Source organism: Theropithecus gelada, chromosome 18 (assembly GCF_003255815.1).
Source record: "Theropithecus gelada isolate Dixy chromosome 18, Tgel_1.0, whole genome shotgun sequence".
NCBI lineage: Eukaryota > Metazoa > Chordata > Mammalia > Primates > Cercopithecidae > Theropithecus > Theropithecus gelada.
In genome coordinates this window covers 68,071,603-68,098,578 of record NC_037686.1, presented here as the reverse complement: position 1 = coordinate 68,098,578, position 26,976 = coordinate 68,071,603, and the positions used below count along the sequence as shown (strand labels likewise).

The following is a 26,976-nucleotide window of genomic DNA, read 5'->3' as shown; positions in this document are numbered from 1 at the left end:
TCATCTTGAATTTCCACATGTTGTGAGAGGGCCCAGGTGGGAGGTAATTGAATCATGGTGGCAGGTCTATCCCGTTCTGTTTTTGTGATTGTGAATAATTCTCATGAGACTTGACGGTTTTATAAGGAGGAGTTTTCTTGCACAAGCTCTTTCTTTGCCCACTGCCATCCATGTAAGGCGTGACTTGCTCCTCCTTGCCTTCCGCCATGATTGTGAGGCCTCCCCAGCCATGTGGAACTGTGAGTCCGTTAAACCTTTTTCCTATATAAATTACCCAGTCTCAGGTATGTCTTATTAGTAGTGTGAAAACAGACTAATACAATATTAAGAAGAGAGCTGGGTATCCAAGTGGACTTAAAAACTGGCAGATACTTCTCCATACTTCAGCACTGCAGCCTGAAATTGTCCTGGAATGCTCAATGTCTAAATTGCAGTGGAAGTAATTCACGTTTGATTTGCTTTAAACAGTATTTTTTCATAACAAAATTTCATAATGTAACTTACAGTGCTTGCCCTAGATTTCAGATAATCTCAGGATTTCTAGAAAAGGGAATGTACCACCTGTAATATTCCATAACATGATCTGGGAACATTTCTGTTTGCACTGATTCAGGAGTTGTGCTAGTTCTTTTCCTTGAATGTGCATGTCACTTCTCTTTCAAAGTATTCAAAGCACTTTGCAGATTCCATTTCATTAATTGTCACAACATCCTGAGCTGCCATCCGGGCTCACAAGTGGGGAAGAGAGAAAGTGAGACAAGGAGAATTGACATCACTGGACCCAAAAGATGGCAAGAAGGCTAGCTTCCTTAATGGCAGTGAGGTTTCAGGGACAAGAATAAAATTCAACTTACCTACTTTTTTTTTTTTTTTTTTTTTTTTACCAGTCTGGACCATCACTTTCTTATGTCAAACTTGAACTAAAACAGGTGAACAGCTTCCTTAAGAATGTTAGAAAGACAAATTTTACCTAAACTGACAAAAACATACTTTTGAAGTAAGTTGCCTGAACTGTGGTTCTATGAATTATTTATCTAAGAAATGTTAACAAGTCTAGGAAAAAAGAGAAGTGTTTGATATTTTAAAAAAATTGGGGGATAGCCAAAAACCATCTTGAAAGAAGAAGAACAAAGTTGGGGGACTCTCACTTCCGGATTTCAAAGCTTATGACAGAGCTACAGTCATCAGAATGGTGTAGTACTGGCATAAGGACACATCTGTGGGCCAATGGAATTTAGTAGAGAGCCCAAAGAGAAACCCCCATATATGTGGCCAAATAATTTTTTTTTTTTTTTTTTTTTTGAGATGGAGTCTTGCTCTGTCACCCAGATGGAGTGCAGTGGCGTGATCTCAGCTCTCTGCAATCTCCACCTCCTGGGTTCAAGCCATTTTCCTGCCTCAGCCTCCTGAGTAGCTGGGATTACACGCACACCACCACGCCCAGCTAATTCCTGCATTTTTAGTAGAGATGGGGTTTCCCCATATTGGCCAGGCTGGTCTCAAGCTCATGACTTCAGGTGATCTGCCTGCCTCAGCCTCCCAAAGTGTTGGATTACCAGTGTGAGCCACCATGCCTAGCCACCAAATCATTTTTGACAAAGGTGCCAAGACCATCCAATGAGGAAAGGACAGTCTCTTCAACTAATGGCACTGGGACCAGTAGATACTCACATGCAAATTAATAAATTGAACCCTTATCTCACACCATATATAAAAATTTACTTGAATCACAAAACTGAACATAAGAACTAAACTGAAAACTCTTAGGATAATTCACACAGGAAAAGTTTTATGGCATTGGGTTTAGCAACGATTTTTCTGACATTATGCCAAATGCACAGGTAACAAAAGAAAAACTAGATAAATTTGACTTCATCAAAATTAAAAGCTTTTGTGCATCAATGAACACTATCAAGTGAGTGAAAAAGCAATCCACAGAATGGGAGAAAATATTTGCAAATTATATCTGATAAGGAATTAACATACAGACTATATTACCCAGTCTGTAACAACAGCAGAAAACAACTCAATTCAAAAATGGGCAAAGAATATGAATAGGCTTTCTTTAAAGAAGATATACAAATGGGCAATAAACATGAAAAGACTCTCAACATCACCAGTCATAAAAGAAATGCAAATCAAAACCACAATGAGACACCACTTCACACCCATTAGGATGGCTGTTATCAAAAGTAATGGAAAATAACAAGTATTTACAAGGATGTGACGACATTGGGATCCTTGCTTATGGGAATACAAAATGGTACAACCACTGTGGAAAACAGTTTGCTGGGTCCTCAGAAAGTTAAACATAGAATGGCCATATAATCTAGCAATTCCACTTCTAAGTATATTCCAAAAAGAGTTAAAAGAAAGGATCACACAGATACTTGTATATCAATGTTCACAGCAGCATGAATTATTCACAATAACCAAAAGGTGGAAACAATCCATCAGTGGATTAATGGATAAACAAAGGGTGTGTGCACACAATGGAATATCATTCAGCCTTAAAAAGGAAAGGAATTCTGACACACACAACAGCACAGATGAACCCTGAAGGCATCACACTAAGTGAAATACGCCAGTCACAAAAAGACAAATACTGTAGGATTTCATTACATTAGGTCCCTAGGGTTGTTACATTCATAGAGACAGAAAGTAGAATGGTGGTTGCCAGGGGCTGGGGGTGGGACAAATGAGGATGTCTTGTTTAATGAGCTGAGAGTTTGTGTTTGGGAAGATGAAAAATTCTATGTGGTGGTGATAGTGTGAATGTGCTTAACACTACCGAACTGCATACTTAAAAATTGTTCAACGATCCATTTTATGTTATGTGTATTTTATCACAGAATAAATAAACAGAAATGTTGTGCAACGCTATAGACCACGTCCATCTTGGAAAGTCACGATGTGTATTGAATCTTGTCATAAAGAACTCCATTTAGCCGTGTTTAGCCCAGTGTTTCTCAAAGACACTGAGCAGGGTCTGTTTATTTCTGCACGTGGGCAGTGGTCAGAGGGATTCCAGTTTCAGAAGTGGCTCTCGGGAGATTTTACAGCACAGAGGGTTGAAGTCACTACTAAACTGATACACGCAGTCAAATTAAAGAGTTTATTAGGGCAGCATTTTTGAAGCAGAACAAAACAGTTGCATGTAAAGATGGTTCTGAAGATCCCAAGAGAAGAAAGAAAGGGGGGTTGGTTTTGGGAGGAAAAACAGAAAGGTGCTCCTCTCCTAAAGAAGTCATCATTCCTGTATTTTTGTTTTCCTTGCTGACAAAACATGGAAGAAAATCCATGCCATGAGGTATGAAGCAGAAGTCATGCCCAGCACTTCTTAGAGTAGCAGAGGAGAAGTGGCAAAGCAAAAGCATGTTTGGGGGGACTGGAGGTGGCAATTGGTGTGACTTACAGCCAGATGATCTCAGGAGCGACAGCACGCACGAGCCCCTAACACGCTCAGGAGGTCAGATTTCCGAGGGTTCCATCATCTCGAAGTGGCTTCCCAGCCAATTCGGAGCCCGTGGTTGATCTGTTTCTGGGAAGGGTAAGAACTCGGGGCCTCAAACCTTCTGCCCTCCAGGCTTTGAAGTGATCACTCCTTCCTCACTGTGAATCCCATTCTGGCGAAATGCACAAATGATCCTAATGCAATCGCAATGCCATATGTTCTTTTCAGTCAGTGGTGGGAATTCCTGAAAAAGCAAAATTAAAAATGGGGGCAGGGACCCTTTCATTGGTGCAGCCGAACTCTACAGCTGCGGCTGCAAAAAAAAGCCAAGACAAAAATTGGAGACTGCGCCCCAGGCCAGGCCAGGCCAGGCAGCGGCTGGGTTGGAGCCCGGCCCGGAAGGCTGCAGAATCAATGGCACACACACAGCGGCGCGCAGGTCTCTGTTCCACAGGGAAGGCCCCTGGGATTTGCAGAGTCTCAGGAAAGCCTGCAGGCCGATGGGCCCTCTGCACTTCTTGTTTGGTTACTTTGCATCTTTCATCTCTGATGGATCCCGACACGTGGACCTTCCCCACCTGCCCCACGTGTGTCTACCCTCGACCCTCAGGACGCAGGGCAGGACATGGCGATTGGCTCTTACGAGCGGCTCTTCTACAGCTGTCCAATTAATGAGCACTGAGGGCACACACTTGGCGGCCACTTCTGAGTTATACCTAATTGTGCTTACAGCTGGAAAGGAAAAAAAAAAAAAACACCTGCTCTTCTCTCTCTTCCCCTCCCTCTCTCCTCCCTTCCTGGGTGCACTGCCCTCCAAGGGCCCGTCTTTGTTATCAAACGTGGGGTGCACCCAGCTTACCCCACTCATAGTACTCTCCAAATAGGTGCCTTTTCAATGGCAAAATCCAATGGAAACAAATTCAGTCCAAGGGTCAATTATGGGCTTATTTTCATATTTATGGATGGAATACTTTTCCCCAAAAGACGCTAATGATAGCCTAAAGCACAGGCTAATCAAAACACCAGTCACTGAATGGCAAGAAGGCAAAGGAAGCGCCTGCTCCGCCGCTCTCTGCACGCGGAATGGTTACATCCTGCACAGTTTCCCACCTCAATCTCTTTCCAAATGAACGCTTTCTAAAATGTCTTGACAAAAGTCAGCATCTCCACAAAAAAAAAAAAAAAAAAATTCTTATTATTCCCCGTTCTCCATTCTCCACTGGCAGAAATGACAACCTGGAACAAATCACATCTTTTGGTGTGGGCCTGTTAGCCGTCTGTCTTGGAGAAAGCCGGCAGTGCAGTCCCTGCAGGTCACCTCTGCCGTGCTATTTCCAGGATATTTAACAGTATCTGGGGCTTTGCTTACCTTCGCTCAGGTACACTCTTTGTATCAGGTGAATTTGGGGTGATGAGCTCGAAGGTGGCATTTGCATCTAAGCTGCAGGTTCCATTTAGCCCCACATACACTGTCAAGGCCACCACAGGAACATGCCTGTGGTACAACTTCATCATGTCGTTCAACAAATTTGTTTTAACTGATATCCGATTTCACGATCGTCTTACATTTATTTATCTAAAATGTACTTACGTTGTAATTATAAATGCTCCATGAAACAATTGCTAGTATGAAAGATGTATGTGTAAGTTTTATAAGATATTATCAGGTGGGCACGGTGACTCATGCTTGTAATCCCAGAGGAGGCCGAGGTGGGTGGATCACCCCAGGTCAGGAGTTTGAGACCAGCCTGTCCAACATGACGAAACCCTGTCTCTACTAAAAACACAAAAATTAGCCAGGCATGGTGGTGCATGCCTGTAATCCCAGCTACTGGGGAGGCTGAGGCAAGAGAATCGCTTGAACCTGGGAGGTAGAGGGTGCAGTGAGCTGAGATCACGCCATTGCACTCCAGCCTGGGCAACAGGGTGAGACTCCATCTCAAAAAAAAAAAAAAGAAAAAGAATTGCATAATATTAATATTTTTGGACAAATATGAGTTGATTTACTGTGTTGCTGGGACCTATTTTAAAAATGTGCTACCCTCCCCTCATCTTCAAATCGTTGTGGTCCATGGGTCCTTTCTCACATGGAAGTTCCGTCCTCTCAGCTGTGGAAGTGACACTGTTAAGTGACTTCTTCCCTGATTCTGATTTTCAAGCCTTAAATACAGCCCATGTGCAGCTCTCTTTTTTGCTCCCTGACCTGACCTGTGCCACTTCTCACCATTTAATAACTAAACTTTAAGATGCAATACTTGTATCTACAAATTATCAATGATGCTAACACAGGTCAGCTTTATTTCTGCAAATACATACAGCTCCCACCTATTGAGCACGTACCCTGGGCCAGAGCCTACACGAAGCACTTTATGTAGATTATCTCATTTAATCCTCACATCAGCTCCTTGAGGAAGGACATGCTATTGGTCAGCCTCAAATTTCAGATGAGGAAACTGAGTCTCAAAGAGGTTACAGAATGGCCAGGTCATGTGTCTAATCACACAGGTAAGTTGGATTCAGCACAGGATTGACCTGGCTCCCAGATTAGCACTCTTAAGTGTCACCAAAGCTGCCTTCCGTCCTGATGGAGGCACAGATGTGTGCTGAGCACATTTGGGCCGAGCCCGCCACATGGCCCAGGGATGGAGAAGCATCTCCCCTCCACCAGGACCTCTCAGTCAGCTGAGGAGGAGAGACACAGCCTGCTGGGAGAGCTGCTCGAGGTATTTATAAGATTCCAAAACAGATGACCAAGTGGGTGTGCCTGTGACGTCACCCCGCCTGGCCAAGGGTCAGCTCACGTGTGAAGAGCCTATCACGGGCAGACAGAGCAAAGTGGGTGTGCAGGTTCAGCAAGGGCACCCACTGTCCAGGGTTCCCCCTGAAACCATCATCTATGAAACAACCAACACTAAACAAGTTCATTTTGGTTTTGGCCTTGTGCTAACTGCCAGAGAATCAGCAGCATAGTAGTGATCAGGTTACCTTACTTGGCCAAGATGAAGGGATGTTACAAGTGTGATCAAGGCCTCCAACAACAGGCTTTGAGTTCATCAAAGGAAACCATAATTCATAGGCCCAACGTAATCAGGTGAGCCCTTGAAAGAGACTGGAAGCCAAAGAGGTGTTCTCCTGCTGACCTCAAAGAGGCAAACTGTCGTGTGGTGGAGGGGCCCCAGGGCAGGCAGCAAAAACAAGGGGGGCAGCCTCTTGTTTTTGAGGGTGTCAATTCTACCACACAAGCAATCGGCTTCAGCCAACCCCAGAGCTTGGAAGGGAGCACCCTGAGCCCCTAGAAAGATCACAGCAAGGGCCGTTGCCTTGACTTCAGCCTGGCGAGTCCCTAAACAGAGAACCCAGACTTCCTAACCACAGAACCTGAGATTAACAGGTCACCGTTTACTGGAGCAAGTTTGGGATTAATTTATTACTTAGCAATGGAAAACAAATATGTAAAGTCATCAAGAAAAATCAAGAAGCAACAGAAAAGGGTGAGGGAGTCTATGAGCAAAGAAATGCTGTGCAGTTCAGGCTCACACCAATGCCGCTGAGGTGACACTATCCAGCCTGCAGCAGCTCGCAGCACCCATCCCTGGAAGTGAGAGGAGTGTCATTTGGAGTATGAAGCTCATTTCATGAAATATTGATATTAAAGCTGATTTTGCAATGAATTCAATCTAGACTCATTTTAATGAAAAGAATTGTAACCAAAATATGTGACAATCATCTCCCTTAGGAAACCTTTCCTAGAGCTCGAAAGCTCCTGGTGTCCTGGGCCCTTTTGTGATCCCCACTACAGCCCCCATGACTCTATGCTTAGCCAGTTTGCAAAATTTAACCTGCAACTGTAGTCTTCATGTTGTTTTCTAATATTTATGAAAATACCAAACATCTAGCAGCAAATGTTGGTTCAATGAATGAACACATGCACGGATGAGATTATAGGAGGAAAACTACGTTTGCTTCTAGGTACCTGGAAATTGAACACAAACAATGAGTTCACTGGAAGCTGCAGGAGGGCAGAGACAGATGATGTCTGTCATCATCACCATAAGTGATATTGGGCTCCTAGCCCACCACCTGTCACGTTGGGGACCCTTATTTTGTGAGCCTGTGTTCACTAACCAATCTCGTTGACTGAGGTTGGTGGAGCTAAAAGAAAGAAGGGTGAACTAAGTCAAGATTTAAACTAAGACAAGCAAAGACTCAAACAGCTGAAAATATGGAAGTGGACATAGCTAGTGATGATGAAGGCAGGGTGAAGTAGACATTTAGTCCAAAAGTAGACACCAAATTGAATAACTAGAGGATACACAGTCTAGAACATGAACTGAACATCGCCAAAATACCAAACACAAAACAATCACAACAGTCCCAGAATATGACCTGATGTTTCCTTGATTATCCAGATCAGGGGGCTCACTGAAATCCTTTTCATTTCAACATGGCAGAATGAAGACTGAAGACTGCTGGGTCTGCCACCTGTTGGATTCACCTGTTGGATCCGCCTTCTAAACTCAAGAGGGAGCCATGGACTTGCTCTCCACACCCTCATCCCAACCCAAGGAGAGGAACTAGGATTCGGGTCGGGGCCACACATAATAATGGTTTCAGTGAGGCTTTTGGTGAACAGAGGAAAGCACCCCTCGCTTCTGGTTCTCTGAGGAGTACCTGTCCCAGGGCCTAAGCAGGAATCTGTTGGGGCTCCTGGCGAAGGATGCAGGGTTTCCCCCTGTCTCCTCAAGGCCAAATGAATCCTCTTGACCCTTGTACACTCTGATCTAACTGCCTTGGCCAGCCCAGTGAGGCCCATGATGGTAAGAAAAACTGTTCATTGACCAAGTAACCTCTCTGCACATCTCTTTTGGAAATCTGTGCTGTGTGTAGGTGAAGGACATAGCAATTCTGGATTCCAGCCAGATACCTACTTGTTTCTACCTTGGACAGTCAATCCAAATCTTTCACAACTTACTTTCCTCTTGTCTAGACCCTTACTTTCTTCTTGTCATGGAGCTGAAAATTGGTGGTAATGGAGGACACCCCAATACAGTTGAACCCCATGAGGCAACTAATGTTATTCTTCCAACTCAAACGTATGATTGATCTCAGGTATCCACCAGTGCATTTGCTGATTTATCAACTTAAAAGAGACATTTGAAAATGCCTTTCTTGATATTTTTGTGAACAAGAGATGAGAGAGGAGAGCTGTCTCATGAGGGGTGTTTGTACTTGATCAAGCAAGTCTAATGACAATACAGTTTATTAGGCCCCTTCCACATATTGAGCACGGAGGGAGGAACATCCCATGTGCTTTTATAATTTTGATTCACAAAGTAACTGAGGTTCATGCAATAGTCCAGACTTCAGCCTCTGAATTCCAGGTTCTCTCCACAATAGCGTGATGCCAAAACAGTACAGATTAACGATGGAACACCGTCCATTGCGGGGCGGCTATCTAGTACCTGGTGCAAGCTCACCATGTCCTTTAACAATGGATCATCGTCCACTGGGGGGCGGCAATCTAGTGACTGGTGCAAGCTCACCGTGCCCTTTTCCATACTTCTGTGCAAAACTGAGGCGAGGATATTGGTGTCATTACAAATGATACCAAGCTGGGACCAATCTCAGCATTTTCAAATAAAACAAACACAATCTAAATGTAAAGCTTGAGAACTCAGGTCCAAAAACTCAATAACACAAGTGTGCAATTCTCCCGATGTGGTTCAACACCAGCACACGCATTCGAAACTTAAACACCTTTAGCTGAGGACCCGCCAGGTGTCAACAGTGAGATGCGGTTGCCCATTAGCTGATTTGAAGGGCAGGAGGGTCATTTCTTACCCTCTCTTTCTGTGCTGTTAGGACCATCATCTGGAAGTCGAGGTTGACTCCAAAGTGGGAGGAGACCAGACCCAGCTGCTCACTGCAATTCAAAGTATTGCCCCTCTCCCAAACCCTATCACTGAACAGAAATGAACGTGGGCACAGGGTTTACCACTGCATACAGAAATGACTGCCACAGCAGTGTTTTAAGGAACAAGACAGGATATCTCCCTTTAGCAGTGCAGCCATCAAATATCAAGCTTGAAACTGCATTTGTGTGATAAGACTTGAGAGAAGGTGGAATGGCACGGTGTGAAATGATCTGATAGCACGAAAAATTGTTGTTAGGAGGTGTTGGCACTTGAAAAACAACACATCTTGTTCCTGTTGCCTTCAGCCCGCGCTTACTCCGAGGATATTCTGCCATGGTCCTATTTGGAAATCTTCGGTATTGAGCGGATAGTGAGAGAACATGCACCCTGACAGCTGCCCTTTTCTTACAGACAGACACAGCATTCTGTTAAGTGGCTTGAGCAGACACCAAAAGTATTTGCTGTATGTTTTCCTTTCTTAAATTTCATTTTATTTTTAGCTGACAGATAATTGTATATCTTTTCAGGGTACAATGTGATGTTTCATTACGTGTATATGTTCTGGAATGACCAAATCAGTCTAATTAACCTCTCCATCACCTATTTTTTAATGTGGTATATGTACACAATGAAATACTATTCAGCCTTCAAGAAGCAGGATATTCTGCCATTTGTAACAACAGGGATGAACCTAGAGGACATTATGCCAAGTGAATTAAGCCAGCCACAGAGAGGTAAGTATTGCATGATCTCACTGATATGTGGAATTTTTTAAAAGTTAGACTCATAGAAGCAGAGAGTAGAATGATGGTTACCAGGCACTGGGCAGGGAAAGGAGGAAGACAGGTAAAGGGGAGAGGTTGCTGTATGTTTTTGGCTTTGTTTTCTACTCTAATATTTGAATACAGCATTGTTTCTGTGTATGCACACATAACACACACGCACAAGAAGGAACTCAGAGTCTCTGCTCACTTGTCCTGATGAGTAAGAATTTTTAATATGCAAATTCTGTTTGGGTGAAGTTTACCAAAAACAAATGGCAATGGATGCAGCTCAAAGTTTAATATCTATTGAATCATTTCCCCTCATTCCTGGCTTCTCTTCTGGAAGATTCTTTGGGGATTTTTTGTTGTTGTAATTGTTTTAAAGCTCTGAGGGCTGGGAAGAGTAACGTTTCTCTCGGGCAGATTGGCTGTGACATGTGTTCATATGTTCTTGATCATCACTTTCAGCTTCCCGCCTGTGACTGGTGGATCTTTTCTCGTTACATCAATTCCTCCCTTTTTCCTGCCTCCCACCCTTCGTTCCTCAGTGCTGAACCTCTCCACCTCTGTTCCCATCCAAGGCAACTAAAACTATGACACTCAACGGCCTTCCTTTTCTATATTCTCTGTAAATACAAGCTTTGAAGAGTGCACTACTTCCTTGTCTAGGAATAAGTTATGATTCTTCCTAAGTTGGGAGCTTTTAGCATGCTCATAGGAGACAGTGAGGAAGTGTGTGTGTGTGTGTGTGTGTGTGTGTGCGTGCGTGCGTGTGTGTGTGCATGCTCAAAGGAGAGGGGGGTGGAAGAGAGAGAAGTACAGAGTCCCAGGAATTATCTATGCATAAAGAAATTAAAAGAGAATATTTTCCAGAGCAATTGAAGCCCATCTCCTGAACAATGACGACAGCTCCTCATTTTCGACAACAAAAGAGGGCACGTAGGAGTCAGCTCATTAGAATATCTGTGGCTCTTTTCTGTTCTCTCTGCATTAAGCCCCCATAATGTCAGTTGTCACTTATTAATGACAATTAACTAGTAATCAGCAGTGAGACTCTTCGAGGTGGTCTTTGCCTGACAGGTGAAGAAAGAGAACATTGCGCAGTGCCACACGGTGACATGGAGCCTTCAAAGGGAGCACGGCATTTCCATAAATTATTTCAGAAAGAAAATTTCTTTTATACATTCTCTCTAAAGCTTAAGGATCTTTAACCCTAGAAAGGCCACACTCCCATGCTCTTTCTGTGATGTTTTTATTCCTTACTGAACGAAATCTTCGATCTATGATTGTTGTCACTGGGCTTCCCACCCTCCAGTCTCCTTCATTCCTGCGCATTTGTTGATTCCACCTGCTTAGTTTTATTTGGGTCCATGTGCAAGACATGGTCTGTGATGTCCACTGCTGGTGCACAGCCCTAGGGAGCTCCAGCCCTGAGGCAGAGGGCTGTGCTTGGAGCATTTCACACTGCCTCACTGGCCTAGTGGCCCAACTCTGCCTTCATAGTCTTGGGCGCTCTCTCCTGCAGGTGGATCTATCTGCTCTTCCCTCATTCCTGATACAGATGGCAGAAGGGCCATGATCTTTTAGAATCACAATGGAAACCACAAACCCAGTGCCACCCAAAACGGTTCTTTAGCCTTTCTAACCTGTACCGGGCCGGCCCTCTCCTCCCCTGAGTCTCAGCTTTCCTCTTGCTGTTCTTCATCCTGAGACATAAAGAGACAGTGTCCCCATCCCCCTGCCCCACACACACACATGAAGCCATTCAGATAGAGACGGACTGCACAGGCTCTTACCTGCTCTCCCACAGTTCTGTTCTTCTGGCTTCTCTACAATGCTGAAGCACTTGGCTAACCTGAAGGGTTCTGTGAAGTGGGGAGTTTCAAGAAGAAAACATTTGGAGGGTGAATAAGAACGCTAAATATTATTCCTACAGGAGAAATGTGTTTATCTTGTCTTTGAGGAGTTTAGGCTTAAGAAAGGCCAAATCTGGCCTTGATAAGAAACGTGATGATACCTCACCATGGAGGGAGTGAAAGCAGTCAGGGTGCTACCTGCCGGGAGTGCATGGAGCAAGTGCATCGCCAATTTCACTTTTTAAAAAAGGGGGCTTGTTCATGTCCAAGCAATGCAATTATCATGAAAACCACTGACAAAAGGAATGATATCCAAACCGGTCTCTGAAACACCAGACTTTCTGTTTCTGATGTGGGATTCCACTCTTCAAAAGGTCAGCCACCAGAAGCAGGAATCTAGGAATGCACTAGTCAGAGCGTCTCCAAAAGAAGCACCAAATTCTGAAATGTTAAGAAAAGTGAGAGGTCATCCAGACATAGTAACTTTGTGACTCCTTTTTCATAAATCTGTTTTCTCTGCAAAGTTTTAGTGACAAGAACTGGTGGTGCCTCTCTGCAGCTTTCCTGGTTTCCTTAGAATTTTGTGATATTACAAAGCTTCCATGACAACAAATAAGATATTACATAGTGTTAGGCTCCAACTATCTAACCAGAACTTAACGACAAATATTCACATTACGTTTAAGAAAACAGTCACCATGCAAAAGATTGCCGCTTTAAATTCCCTCCTATTTAAATAAATATTTTTCATCATAATCTGAAGTTTGGACAAAGCCCTTTCCATCAGATTTCTGCTTGCAGATTATTTTAGAGTTTAAGGCTATTAGTTTCCACTAATTGATGAAAAAATTATGGAAAATGGAATGTGTCCTAATCAATATGTCTGGAGTCCAATTTTGAGATGTGGTCATTTATTTTGCATTCAACAGTGCAAAAACCCATGCTTCCACTAAATAAGACCAATAATTGAGCTCCCCATCCTGGAATCTTGTGTATCCAAGTGAATGATGTGTGAATTTCACAACTCTAAAACAATAAGGACAGGAATATCTGAGAGGAAAACTAATTGCTTTAAAAATGGAAATTAGATTTTACTAATTTGTAAATAAACAGATTACAAATGAAATGCCAGTATTTAGGACATTACTGTCTCTTAAAGTTAACAAATCAAAACACAACTAAATATTGCTTTCAAAATTTTAATGACATAAAAGAGTCAAAAGTTGAAATTGGTAAGTGTGTTTAATCATTAATCAATATTAATCAATTAATGCCCAATCATTAATCAATTTGGCATAATGACATGAAAGCTATGGCTTAGAAATACGATTGAATATATAATTTTAAACTACATGGTAATAAATTATTCCCAAATGCCCATCCTTTTGGTTTTGTTACCACACCGTGCTCACCACGCATCCACATACTCTGCTGTTCTACAAGGTGAAAAGGAAAATTTTAGTTTAGTTTCTTGGAGAAAATTGGAAAAATTACTCTGAAAATATGCATAAATAAATTAAAATGTATCTAAAGAAGAAACATTTACTGAAAGGAGAAAAATGTTTTAATCTTAGGACCGGTTGGGGTTTTCAGCAGCCCATAGGAAACCCAGTTGTGTATGAATCGATTGGATGAATTTGGCTGATGGTTACAGTTATACAAAATGGGCTTTTCCTTATTATTTCCATACTTTAGAAACTGGTGTTCCCAATGTATCTGTCCCCAGTTCCTTGCCACTAATGTACTTTTGGTCAAACAAGCTTTCAAGGAAAAATATCCCTGCAAGTTCAGCTTTGTTCAGAATGCTTCAGTCTTAAAGACTTCCTTTTAAATTCATCTTTAAGCACTGCATTCTAACCAGAAAAACTACATTTTTAGCTACTATTTAAATATGATGTGTGCCATATCTCAAATATTTTAACAAAATATGGTCAAATATGTGGGCCCACTGTTTCCACTGTCTGTTCAAAGTAAAATGCACTCTACACATCATCAGACAGCCTTTATACCAGTCAGATCAAATTGTAAATAGTTTTGGGTGATGTAAGAAAAATAGTGACTGACTAGTTACAGGTCATCTAAACACTTTTGGTGAAACGCTATCGCTCTTTACGAAAGAAAATGAATCGCACGTACTTTTCAGCGCATCCTGGTCTTATTCAAGGTAACATGCTTCCTCATCGTCCTCACCCTGTGCTTGTTGGCCTCTGTGTGTGGCTATCAAGAATCTGGGTCAAAGACATCAGGGGCTTAGCAGGGCCCTTGAATTTCAGCTCTGGAACAAACTCACCTATGGGAGATATTCTGATACAGATTTAAAAGTAGTCCCTCTCTCTTGACTTCTAGGTCAATCCAAGTGTTTTTATTTTATGAAGTCTACTCTAAGTGATCAAATCTCATCCTACTAGGGTAGTGACCACTTTATTTTGAAATTATCTTTGTTTTGCTAATCAATACTAATTGCAAATCAGCAATAGAAGTAATAAAATTGGAGACTCCACTCCCTGTGGGCAAGTTGGGAAATTTGAAGAGAGTACAAAAGTACATTATTCACTTGAAGTCACTGGGGACCTTTTAATGAGACATAGCTTTGTGGATGAACAAGGGGGAACAGACCTGGAAAATAACTGCCCTGTTCTAGTCCCATATCCACAAAGGAGCCACAGGGTCTTAGCTAAGTTCTTTCTCTCCTCTTTGTGGTTGGGTTGTCTGTGGCCACTTGAGTTTAAATGAATCATGAAGGCCGGGCAGGCTGACTCACGCCTGTACTCCCAAGAATTTGGGAGGCCATGGCGGGCGGATCACTTGAGCTCAGGAGTTTGAGACCAGCCTGGGCAACATGGTGAAACCTCATCTCTAAAAAAAACACAAAACTTAGCCAGGCATGGTGGTGTGTAACTGTGGTCCCAGATACTTGGGAAGTTGAGGTGGGAGGATCGCTTGAGTCAGTGAGGTCAAGGCTGCAGTGAGCCAACATCATGTTACTGCACTCCAGCCTGGGCAACAGAGTAAGACCCTGATTTAAAATAAATAAATAAATAAATAAAATCATAATTAATGTAAAAGTACTCCAGAAATCACACATGTCCTTGAATGATGTTTTAAATAACATAAATGAACAATCAACATTAAAAATATTATACAGGAAAACATCAAGATTAAATTGGTTAATCAGTGAAAATGGCCAAAAACTTAAAAACATCAAACCCTTGTAGTCACACGGCAAAGGTGTGTAGAAACAGTCATTCTCATGCAAATAAGTGTCTAAACCAGTACAAGTTTTCCTGTGGGTAATTTGGTATATGCACCAAATCACATTATGACGCAGCGACTTCAATTCTAGGTATTTATTGTAAGGAAGTAATAAAAAATATTCACAATAATATTGAGTGGAATTTCTTGTACTCATATTTCTAATTGAGAAAACTTGAAAAATCTAAATGTTGCTTTTAAAACTGTAATAGGGAATTGATTAAATAAATTATAGTACAGCTCAAAAAGATTTAAAAATCCTCCATATGTAACAAAATAAGAAAATAGACATTATCTACTGTCAGGTAAAGAAGAAGCAAGGTACAAAAAGTATGTTGAACATGATCTCTAGTTTGTAGAAACATGGAAAAAAGATGTTAGCACCAAAATATTAGCAGTGATTTTTCTGTAGATGAAAACAATAGTTTTTATTAACTTCATGTTTATTTTCCAACTTTTCTACAATGACTGTATCACTTTTGTCATAAGAATAAAAGTTATATAAAAAACACAAATTGTCTCCAAAAGAGATTTTACTTTTTGGTATCTTGTAAGCTAACAATTCAATAATTAGCTTTCAATGGTATCCACTATCTTCAGATAAATTATAATAAAATAAATAAGAAATTTTCTCTCGGAAAAAAGCAGAAACCTTTATTTGCACGTACAGGTTTCTGAACATTTGGAAGTAGGTTAGACATGCTTTAGACTAAAGTTAACAGTTTTTCAAAGGCTGTCAACTATAGAAATGTCGGATCAGAAACGTTAGAATTTTTAATCACCTTTTTGCATACACTACCTAAAAAAGTTTGTTTCGCTTACATAAACCATTGTGTGTCATTATTTCACAGGTTTTATCTCTCTTTAAAAACTGACTACCTATCAAGCAACATCCTCACCCATTTTGGGGACTACCACAAACTTTAAAAAATTCTACATCTGAAGGAAAAAATACATGATTAGTTATTGACTCCAAGTCTCAAACGGCAAATATGAGTGCAAATCAGGGTGACACCTGCATGCGCACGACGGCCACCAGGCCAAACGAGACAGATGAACCAACCCCCCCCCCCCCCCCCCCCCCCCCCCCCCCCCCCCGGCCAAGGGAAAGGGGCGCCCCCCCCCCCCCCCCCCCGGCCTCCTTGCCAGCGTCCCACAGGCTGGGACAGGTGGCTGACTCTCTCCAGGTGCCCAGGGCCATTTTGTCCCCACACCACAGAAGAGGAAGATCTGTTCCCTGGGACCGCGGGAGGACTTAGGAGGCCGAGAGGACCCAGTGCCGTGCGTGGAGTTCATTTGCTGGGACACACAAAACTACATGAAGGGAAGGGTGGACACGTTTCCTCGGACATCAGTGAAGGAAGGGGAAACGTGTCAAGTAAATCTTCAGACTGTAGGTATCCCAATCCTTCCCTGGATTATTCAATCCATTCGTATCCTTACAAATTGAGTTTCTGTGTTACTAAGTATACCTGTATTCAATTGAAGTTGCTACAGAACCATAAAAACATCTTTCAACTTATTTTCTCAAATCCAGCAGACCATGGGGCGGCTACATTTTGCCATCCACAAGGGCTGCAGTGGGAGGTGAAGAGCAGCTCTGGCTGCTCAGCTGCATCCCATGTCCCCCAGCACCATCGTGAAGCCTTGCCTCTAGCTCCCCACCCCGTAGGAGACGCCCTGCCTCTGGGTGACAGCAGAGATCCCCACCTGGGGCAGATCCCAAGGCCTGTAAGCAGGCATTCAGAGTGTGGTTCTGTAGCAAAAGCTTTTTGGACTCAAAGCCCAAGTTTAGTCATTTAGTCGTTCGTAAGCCATGTGGCCTTGGGTCCGTTCCTCAACCCTGCTGTGCCTGGCTCCTCACCTGTAAACTGAGCGTGAAAGTAACAGAACCCACCGCATACAGTTGTGAGGAAGGAATGAGTTCATAGGTGTGAAGCACTTAGAATTAGTCCCGGGCACAGAGGAAGCACTCGACAAATACTAGTGGGAGTCGCCACGTTCATTATCACTTTCAGGGGTATGATTAAGATAACCTAGTCTCCTATGCATTGATTGGGAAATTACAGTCAAGACAATGTAGCAATACAGTTGGTGAGTTAGGAAGAAAAAAATGTAAAGGAAAACCCCAAATCTATGTCCATCCCCCAATGATCGGAACTCAAGTTGCCAGCCGCTTTAAAACCACTCAGTGCTTAGCTGCACACTGGGCCAGTGACCCCCTTCTGCGGAGCACTCACCTCCCTTTGGACCACTTCACCTGCTGCTGCTAACACTTTTGCTATGAGGGTGAAATCACATAATCACATGTTTGCGGGTTTGTGGTAAAATAAACATAACTTCAAAGGATTATTATGCAAAGCCCCCACACCACTGCCATAAGCCTCATTGTTATTCTTCTCTGTCACCCCTTGAGCCCAAAGTACATAATCACCCAGTAATTGAACTGAAATGTCTAAATGGCTGAGGCTCCTAAAGGACATAGCTATTTACCAATGAAAAAAGTCAGAAAAATTTAGCAAACCTCCCTGGCGCTCTGCTGCGTTAGTACAAAAGCCTGTGTAAGTATGACCCACCTGGACCTGCTCCTCCTCCTCAAATCATTAATGGAAACAGAACAATCCTTGCTGTCACGGGGCAATGTGAGAGAAATAATTAAAATATCACAATTGCTTAGCTGCTTCTGAACAGAGAGGTATAAGCTCTAACCTTTCTCAGGATATAATTTTATGAAAATGTAAGCAAAAGGCAGAAAAGTAAATTTTCATGGTCGTGTCATTTAGTGCTCCTGGGGCTGGGGGGAGAGGCCAGGGGGCCTCAATGTCAATGCTTCCCTTGATACAGACTAGGCAGTGAGTTTGGGCTTTCAGGGATGGGGGTCACCCTGGAGGATGGGCGTTTTCATGGCAAGCGTCCTGGCACTCTCAGTAGAGCCCGCCGTGCTCTAATCTGCAGAAAGAAGCCTCATTTCAAACACTGAATACAACAGCAGCCAGTTTTCTTTTTAAAATTGTAGGTTTTTAAAAGCTCAGAAATCAGGTTTTCCTCTTTGGAGCAACACAAAACTAATTCCTGGGTCCTCGGGGTCTTTGCTGGTGGAGTAAGCCCTACCCCTCTACTCCCACCATTAAATCTCTGGATAGACACACAGGTTAATTACACATATTTTAAAAATTCTGCAAAGGATTCTCTGAAGGACGCATCTCAGCCCACCTAAGTACAAAACAGCCATCACTCAATGGCTAAACTCGGCAATCCTTAGCACCCAGTGGAGTTAAAAATTTTAATTATCATTTTTTAAAGCACAATACTTATCATTTGAATGAAACATGTCAGCACACAAATCATGAAATGATGATTCTGAATAGAATTTTTGTTGGTTGATTGCATAAGCAATACCTCTTGTTGCTGAAATAACATCTCAAAGGCAAAATAATGACGACATGACAATCCGTGTAAATCAAGAACTGCATGTGGGTTTATTTTACATCTGAGAAAACAGTGGATTTAATTGTGTGAACCAAAATGTACTGTACAATATTAATGATAGAACATCAAAATGTATAATTAATAGTGCATTGCTTGCTTTGTTTTTATGTATTTATTTTTGTCTGACAGTCCCTCTGAGTACATGCATCTGGAGAGATGCAGGTGCCAGTAAAAGTCCTCTACTTAAATCAAGCTGCAGGAACTAAATTTTATTCAAAAATTGTGGTTTTACATTATATACACAGAAATTTAATATAAAATGACAATATAAAAAGTTAAAAGGGAAAGCATACAGCCAGAAGGTACAAAGAAAGTTGAAGAGATTAAAATGGTACGATATGTAACATACAGGAGTTTTTAAGCTGATGCTGGCAATTTACAAGGAAAGGACTCCAACGTTTGCCCCATTTTTTTTTCATTTACCAATGCAGCACGCTATAGAAAGGTCAGCTTGTACCAAAGCTTACATTTGTAAATAACTATAAACCGCAATATTTTACAGGAAAAAAGAAATAGCATTTTTACACATTTTTAAATAATAGCTTGCATACTTTTTTTTTTTTTTTTTTTTTTTTTTGCCGAAAGTGGCATTTTTCCGCATCCAGAGGGTTTGGGCATAGTGGCGAGTGGGTATCTGTTGTTGTTTTTTGTTTTAGACATGTAGAGGTGTGGCTTCCAAACCCCGTGAGTCCTACACAGCTTTCTATCTTCCCACAGCTGCATGCATGTTTCCTCACAAACCAGTTCTGCATATAAAAGCTCATTTTTTAATTATTAAATAAGTTTTGTGTCTGACACAGCTTTTGATCTGAATGAAATGCCTTTAAGCCTTTTTTTTCTTTTTTTCTTTTTTTTCAAGTGAAAGGCACAGAAATGCAATTACAGTCCTCAAAGGGTTAAATTTGACACTACCAGGTTCTATGACCTTTATTGTCATGGCAACTTCGTCATTTTAGGATGTCTTTTTATCATTGTTATTTGTGTCTTTCTTTAGTGCTAAATAATGTCTCTGAGTAGTGTGCCCCACTATTTCCTACAAAAGATAGCTTAACATCAAGAACAGATGTTGAAAATAAAGGTCAGACTTTGACTCACGGAAAAAGAAAAATAACATGCACAGATCGGACAGAGAGCATATAAATATACAAAATATGTGTAAGAAAACCAAGGTCCAGAGAGGCGGGCCAGCAACAAAGGAAAGACTGATTTTAGAGGCTCAGGCCAGGCCTAGTGCAGCTCGACGACGTTTAGTGCAATGTTCCGCGGTCTCTTGCATACCTGGACGCTACTGTTTCTCCAACTCAGTCACATAGATCAGGTGGTCCTCGGGGGACTTGCCATGAGTCTTGCTAAGGTGCAGTTTGACTGCGTGCTTGCTCGCAAAAGTCCGGTTGCAGAGCTTACATTGGAATGTGGAGCCCAAGTCTTCCTCGGTGGCCCCCAGCGGGCCCAGAGTTTTGTTGGCAAGGACTTTCGAAACATTCTGCTGTTCTTGAATCTGATTGAGTGGCAGCTTGGATAGATCCTTCAGGCTGAAGCCCAAGTGCGTCTCCAAATGACTTATGTATGTAGACGCAGTTCTGAACTGAGAGGCACAATCGTTGCAAAAGAAAACAGGATGCCCTGTGTCCAGGTTCTTTAGGAATTTCGTTCCCCCTGTCCTCCTCAACTGGTACTTCACATTGGCCAGCCAGTGGCTGATGGTGGTCATGGAGAGGCCGGTAAACTTCGAGATGTGCACCCTCTCCTGTGGGCCCAGGTCCGACATGATGTACTTGCCCTCTGTGGTCTCCCGCAAGCTCGAGGCGAACTGGGCCTGCAGGATGAGCAGGTGCTGCGGGTTCCAGTTGGACTGCCGGCCCTTCCTCTTGTGGACCGGTGACAGCTCATCCAGTGCCTCCTCAAAGCTGCTGCCATCAGCATCAGACTTCTCCGAAACTGTAGAGGGCGTGGAGGACTTGGGCGTCAGGCGGCCTGTGAGATTTTTTACCATGTCAGAGATGTCCATGAGCGCGCTCTCCCGCAGAGGTGACGCCACCGGATCGGCCATGCCGGACCCCAGCGGCTTGTTCTTGGACTTGGTTAAGTCAATGGGCTGGTCGCTGTTTTCGTAGTAGTAGCGGTCGATGGCGTCGGCCTGCTTCACCGGGGCGGCGGGGCGCGCCGGCCTGTCCAGCATGCTGTTGCTGATCTTGTAGAGCATGGCCAGCGGGTCCAGCGAGGCGCCCACGGGCTTGGACACCTTGCCCAGGTGGGTGTTCATGATGGACTGCAAAGCGCTCAGAGGGTTGATGAAGGAAGGCTCTGGCGAGTGGTCGGTGATGATCCCCAGGTTGTTACAGCCGTTGGTGACCTTTGCTTTGAGGGGCTCTGTGCCGTTTGGGGTGTGAACGTCCAGCGGTCCCTCCTTTTTGGCCTTCCCGGTCTCGGCCTCAGGGCCCTTCTTCTGCTGTTTGCCGCTGACTTCCTCCGTTTTAGGGAAATCTTTATTCTCTTTTGCTACGGGGGACGCAGCCTTGGCCGGGGAGCTCTTCTCCTTCTCAGGGGGCCTCTCCTCCTTCTTGATGCTGACCTTGCCCGTGACCTTCTCCACCAGCTCCTCCATGGCAGACACATTGCTCTTGTGCGGTGGGGGCGTGAGGCTCCCCGGGGAGTGCAGGAGGGCGTTGTGCTCGGTGGAAGACAGCGACTTCACGCCGCCAGCATAGGACGGCTGCACCTGCACACTCTGCACGGCCGCCGGGAGTGGCTTCACGGTGCCCGGCAGCTGGTAGGCCGCGTGGATGCTGGGGTAACCACCCCACGAGGGCGCGCCATTCTGGGCTTTGCTAATGGCCGTGGAGACGGTATTCTCCAGGGACTTGAGAATGTCCAGCCCTCCCTTGGGGCTGTCGTCCAGGTCCTCCTCGCGCAGGTAGGGGTACAGGGTGCTGGGCTCAAATTTCTCCGAGCTGTCCTCACTCTCCTCCTTGATCTTCTCCGCATCACCAGCCACGGGCGGCTTCTCCTTCTCCGGCTCTTTCTTGTCTTCCGAAGCTGTGGACCCTGCGGGAGACTCGGGCTGCTTTTTGATGCTGGAGGCCGGCAGCCGCGTGTGGGTGGTGGGCGGCAGGGGGATGGACTGGATCTTCTCTTCCACCACGGGGTCCAGCACCAGCTGCTTGCCCTTCTTTGAGGCTGAGGTGGTCACTTTCAGGAAGTGCCCGGTGACCATCATGTGGGCGGTGAGCTGCTGCAGGGTGTCGTGGGAGCTGCCGCACTCCATGCACTTGAGGATCTGTGCCTTGCGGGCCTCGAACTGCCAGGTGTAGCTGGCACCGTTCTGGTAGCCGTAGCGGTTATTGGGTGTGACGTATGGGTTCGCCGCTTTCTGATCCTTGGCTGACTCACTCAGGGCCACCTCTGCGGCCACTCCTGCTGGCTCAGGGGAGCAGGGGGGCGCCAGGTCCTGAAGCGCCCGCTTTTTGGTGGAGGGGACCAGTTTGGTGATGGCTGGCACTGGCTCCTTCAGAGGCACTTTCTGGTAATGCTTGGTTTTGATCATGTGGACGCTGAGGTCCTGCAAGGACTCAAAGGAGTGTCCACAGTACATGCACTTCAGCACCTTCTGGGCGTCCTCCTTCCCCTCCATCTCCATCAGGGAGCGCTTCCTGGGCTTGGACCACCGCTTGGTCTTCTCGGAGTCCTTGTCCCTGTTGTCATCACGGTAGTGGCCTGTCTCGTTCATGTGCACCGTCAGTTCCACCAGCGTGTCGTACGCAGCGCTGCAGTCTTTGCACCGGAACTTGCTGGCGCCAGTGAAGACGGAGCCGTAGAGCTTGTTGTTCTGGCGGTAGAGCTGCACGGTGCTGAACAGGCTGGGCTCGGGGAGCAGCCCGTACGAGGACGTCTGCTGCAGCGTCTTGGCCAGTGCGGCCTGGTGCCAGTCGTACCCGGAGCTGCTGCTGGTACTGGTGGTACTGCTGTGGCTGGTGCTGGAGCTGCAGCTGGTGCTGGGCGTGCTCGCAGTGGGGCCGGCGGTGCTGGCTGGGCAGACAGGGGGCGTGGGGGTGGGGGCGGAGCTCTCCTTCTGGCTGGCATCGTTGGTGCTGGTGGTGGAACCCGACTTCTTTAAATCCAGAGCTAAGCTGGACCAGCAGGACTCAGAGAACAAGTTTGCATACACAGCTTTGATCTGTGCCAGGCTGTCCTGGGGGTAGGAGACGCTGTCGGGACACTGCGGATCCTCCTTCTCTTCTCGAGAGGAAGAGCCTTTGAAATGGGCCAGCTGGTCGCTGCTCTCACTGAAGGGCGACCCATAGCCGGCGTCCTGGTTAGTCGCAGAGCTGACTGGGGAGTTCTGGTAGCTCTGCGCCTCTTTGATCTCCGTCTCTTCATTGCACATGTACTCACTTTCCTGAATGTCCAAAGACAGCCCGTCATCCTCCACGTGCTCTTCATCTATTTCTGCTGCCTTCAATTCTTCCTCAGGAACATAAGCTAGGAGAGAAAAGTAAAACCCAGTTAGAAGAAGTAAATCATCTTCAAGGACGCAGCCTCCCCAGCAGTTAGATGATCTTTAAAAAGATATTTGTCAGCCTAGCTCCCAGGACACAAGGCTACCCCAAGTTTACATATCTACCCCTTTGTAGGAGTTAGGTTCCAAAAGGTGCTGTCCCCTCCTGAGTGTATCTTTAGCAAAGGGGACTGAACTGGAGGATGGTATCCTGTGCTCGTCCCAAAGATGTCAGTCTGACCCTTGCAGCCTGGTGGGAAGGGCAGGAACTTGGGACTCCAGCTACCACCCACCAAGTACCCCTCCTATCGGCTGTTCCCTCCTAAGTGACCCAGGAGTCCCCTCACGACTTCCACATGGCAAATACTTGTAAACACCCATCGGGCACGACCTGGTTATCAATTTTCAGAGCAGGATCTTCACAGACAGTATTATATCGTTCCCATAAATAAAAACACTCCTCAATGGCAAGCAATGAAAACACTCCGGTCTTCAGCAAAAGCAAGAACCCAAAACATGGCCCCGCCCATCCCCTGCCTGGGCAGAGTAAAGCGCCACCCTCATGGGGCTGCCAGATGGCAAAAGCCATGGTTGTTCACCAAGGCCCAGAGCAGCCTCACTGACTGCAGCCAAAAGCTGGAAGGCACCAAAATGTCCACTGATGGTTGGAGGGATGAACGCGGTGTAGCGTTTCGTCTGTGCAGCAGCCTCCAGGCACCTGGGGCCGGGGGCAGAGGCACACACAGCAGTGGGCCAGCAGTGACGGGCTCCCCAAACTGAGCAGATCCAAGTCAAGCGAAACGTTTCCTTTGCATTAGTGGCCATGAAACTCCCTTTCACAAAGATGGGTTGATGAAAGCCGTGAGGCACTTTCCTGTAGTGGATCCTGATAGAAGGGCCTCCCGCACACAGTGAGAGGGGCCTGGGGCCAAGGCCAGCGCATGCTCAGGCCTGCCAACATTGTAAACCTGGGCCTTCTGCTTCCTTCAGAAGGCAGAACATCACTCAGGCTTGGAAAGGGAGTTCTGACACGCACCGCAGCGTGGATGCACCTCGAGGGCACGGTGCTCAGTGAAGGGAGCCGGTCACGAGAGGACACGTACGGCACGGCTCGCCTCACGTGAGGGCCCTAGAACCATCACATTCATAGAAAAAGAAAGCAGAATGGTGGTGGGTGCCAGGAGAAGGAGGGGATGGGGACAGAGTTTCCGTCTGGGAAGATGAGAAAGTTCCGGAGATGGAGGGTGGTGATGGCTGCACAACAATATGAACATTCTTAACGCCATGAAACTGTGCACTTAAAATGGTTAAAATGGTCACTTATATGTTATAAATATTTTATCACAATAAGAGCTGTTTAATTACAAAAGCCCAATGGTCCACGCTCCATCCGCCGACTACAGGTCCACGACCGTGCAGCAGAGCGACCTCATGGGCTGAAGGCAGTGTTTCCCAGAGGGGCCTCCGGGATACAGCAGTTGTCCCATGGATGAGGCTGGAGGGCACAGGAACCGAGATGCAACCTGGACTTGTGACTGCAGGACATGTCAGATCCTTTACTGCACAACCCACCTTCCCAACTCCCAAGGGAGACTACTGCAAGGAACACCGCCTCAGCTTCTTTGACCAAGGCACTTTTGCTTACTTTTCCCGTCTGAGGGAACAACTAGCTGGACTAGAGTTCCATCAACAACTTGGGATATTCGGGGTTCAGATACTTTGCAGAAAGTCCCTAGTAAAATGCATTGATCTGACCTAAAAGGGGTGTCTCATTAAACATCTTCATTCATGATCACATCATCAGAGCCAGGGCCCAAGGGAACACGACAACGAGGGCACACATTTCCAGGGAGGACTGCTGGGAGGGACAGAAAACATCTTGGCTGCCCAAAGGGAGGATGCCAGGGGCAGCGGGGAGCAGTGTGAGAGCCTCAATACCTGCAAATGCAGGGCTTCAGATTCCAGCGGCAGCCACCACTCACAGGCACACGCACAATCGCACGCGTACACACAAGCACACGCACACACACGCACAATGAGAGACGACTGAATCGGTCACGTGGAGAGTCTCTTCTAGCTCAGGCCGTCCCGAGTGCTTGCACGCACTGCCCTTTCCGCACACAGCCTCAACTCCACCTCTAGTGACAGCATAAGACCATCTGCGCACCTGTGTTCACGCGTTTCACAGCAGTATGCGGAACAGCAGCAAATCCAGGAATCACGATTCTGTTCACACTGTGCTGTGATTGTGGAAAATAACCAATCATGTAAGACCTCAGGCCTCAACTATAGGCATCAACATCTGGGGAATGTTCTAGATGATACTATGACTCCCCTGTAAAATGTAACACTCAAAATTAAAAGATAATTGCTAAGTTCAGGCACACTGTCATTCGCCCCTAATTATTAAAGGTTTAGGATGGCCCAGTTCTGAGGGTTCACTGCTGGGACCTGAGAACCCCACTTTAAGAACCACTGGTCAGACTCGTCACCTTTGAACCAGCCTGGCCTGGGTCATGTTGGCTTGGGCCACAAGGTGCAGCTCCTCTGCGTACTTGGAGGGTGACTCTGAAGGCTGCAGGGTGTGCTGGGCAGGGCAACGCCTGGGAGAGGCAGAAGGCCCAGGTTTACGATGTTGGCAGGCCTGAGCATGCGCTGGCCTTGGCCCCAGGCCCCTCCCACTGTGTGCGGGAAGCTCTTCTATCAGGATCCACTACAGGAAAGTGCCTCACGGCTTTCATCAACCCATCTTTGTGAAAGGGAGTTTCATGGCCACTAATGCAAAGGAAATGTTTCGCTTGACTTGGATCTGCTCAGTTTGGGGAGCCCGTCACTGCTGGCCCACTGCTGTGTGTGCCTCTGCCCCCGGCCACAGGTGCCTGGAGGCTGCTGCACAGACTAAATGAGCCCTCCCACAGCCCACCCCACAGCAGGCAGCCAACCTGTGTGTGCTAATAAGTGGCTTTGTGTTCGCTGGCTTGGGTTACCATATCCACATACGGTAGACTGGCTGGCTTGACCAACAGAACTTCCTTTCTCCCAGTCCTGGAGGCCGGAAGTCCCAGGCTAAGGTCTGGCAGGGTTTGCTTTCTGGTGAGGCCTCTCCCTGGCTTGAGGATGGCAGCTCTCCCCCTGAATGGCTCTTCCTTCCAGCAGGTGGGAAGTGAGAACTCTTCCACTTCCTCTAAGGTCACCTCTGTTGGACAAGGGCCCTGTGACCCCATTTAACGTTAATTACTTCCTAAAGGCCCCTTCTCCAAATACAGCCCCAATGGGAGTCAGGGCTTCCACATACGAATGAAGAGGACACAATTCCGTGCACAGCAGGCTTCTGTCTCAACTCTGAAAACACAGAAATGGGAAACCTGCTCTCACACCTCTCGGGTGTGTTCAACACTGACCAATCCTCGTCCTCTTGCTCGGAGTGGGCGCCCACAAAGGATGAGGGTCAGGAGTCAGGGCTGCGTCTCAGGACCTGGCCCGGCATCTCAGGACCGCATGGTGATGGCCTCCTCCCGGACCATCCTGCACCCTCACGCTCCCAGCAGGTGCAAGCATCATCCAGACCAGACTCCACTTGGCCGTCCTCCAAGACAGTCCATTCTGCACCCAGGAAGTTCCCAGGCTGAGCTACAATGTATCTCACTGCCAATCTGTGTCAGAACAGACTGGACCTCACAGATCCACAGAACGAGAAGGCCCTCCTAAGAGGTCATCTTCCCAGCACGCCATTTTCTTGCGCAGATGTCCA

The 26,976-nt window shown here is 45.7% G+C and overlaps 1 protein-coding gene across 4 annotated transcripts in view; it reads right to left on the bottom strand.

Annotated features, from left to right (window-relative positions):
- Positions 1-18,695: 18,695 nt before the first annotated feature.
- TSHZ1 (teashirt zinc finger homeobox 1) overlaps positions 18,696-26,976 on the bottom strand; it is an 80,008-nt gene continuing 71,727 nt past the window's right edge. For all 4 annotated transcript variants that reach the window (XM_025365659.1, XM_025365658.1, XM_025365661.1 and 1 more), the window contains one exon: positions 18,696-23,209. In XM_025365659.1, the coding sequence (XP_025221444.1) occupies positions 20,016-23,114 (3,099 nt within the window). In that variant the 5' untranslated portion in view covers positions 23,115-23,209 and the 3' untranslated portion in view covers positions 18,696-20,015. The remainder of the gene's footprint in view (positions 23,210-26,976) is intronic.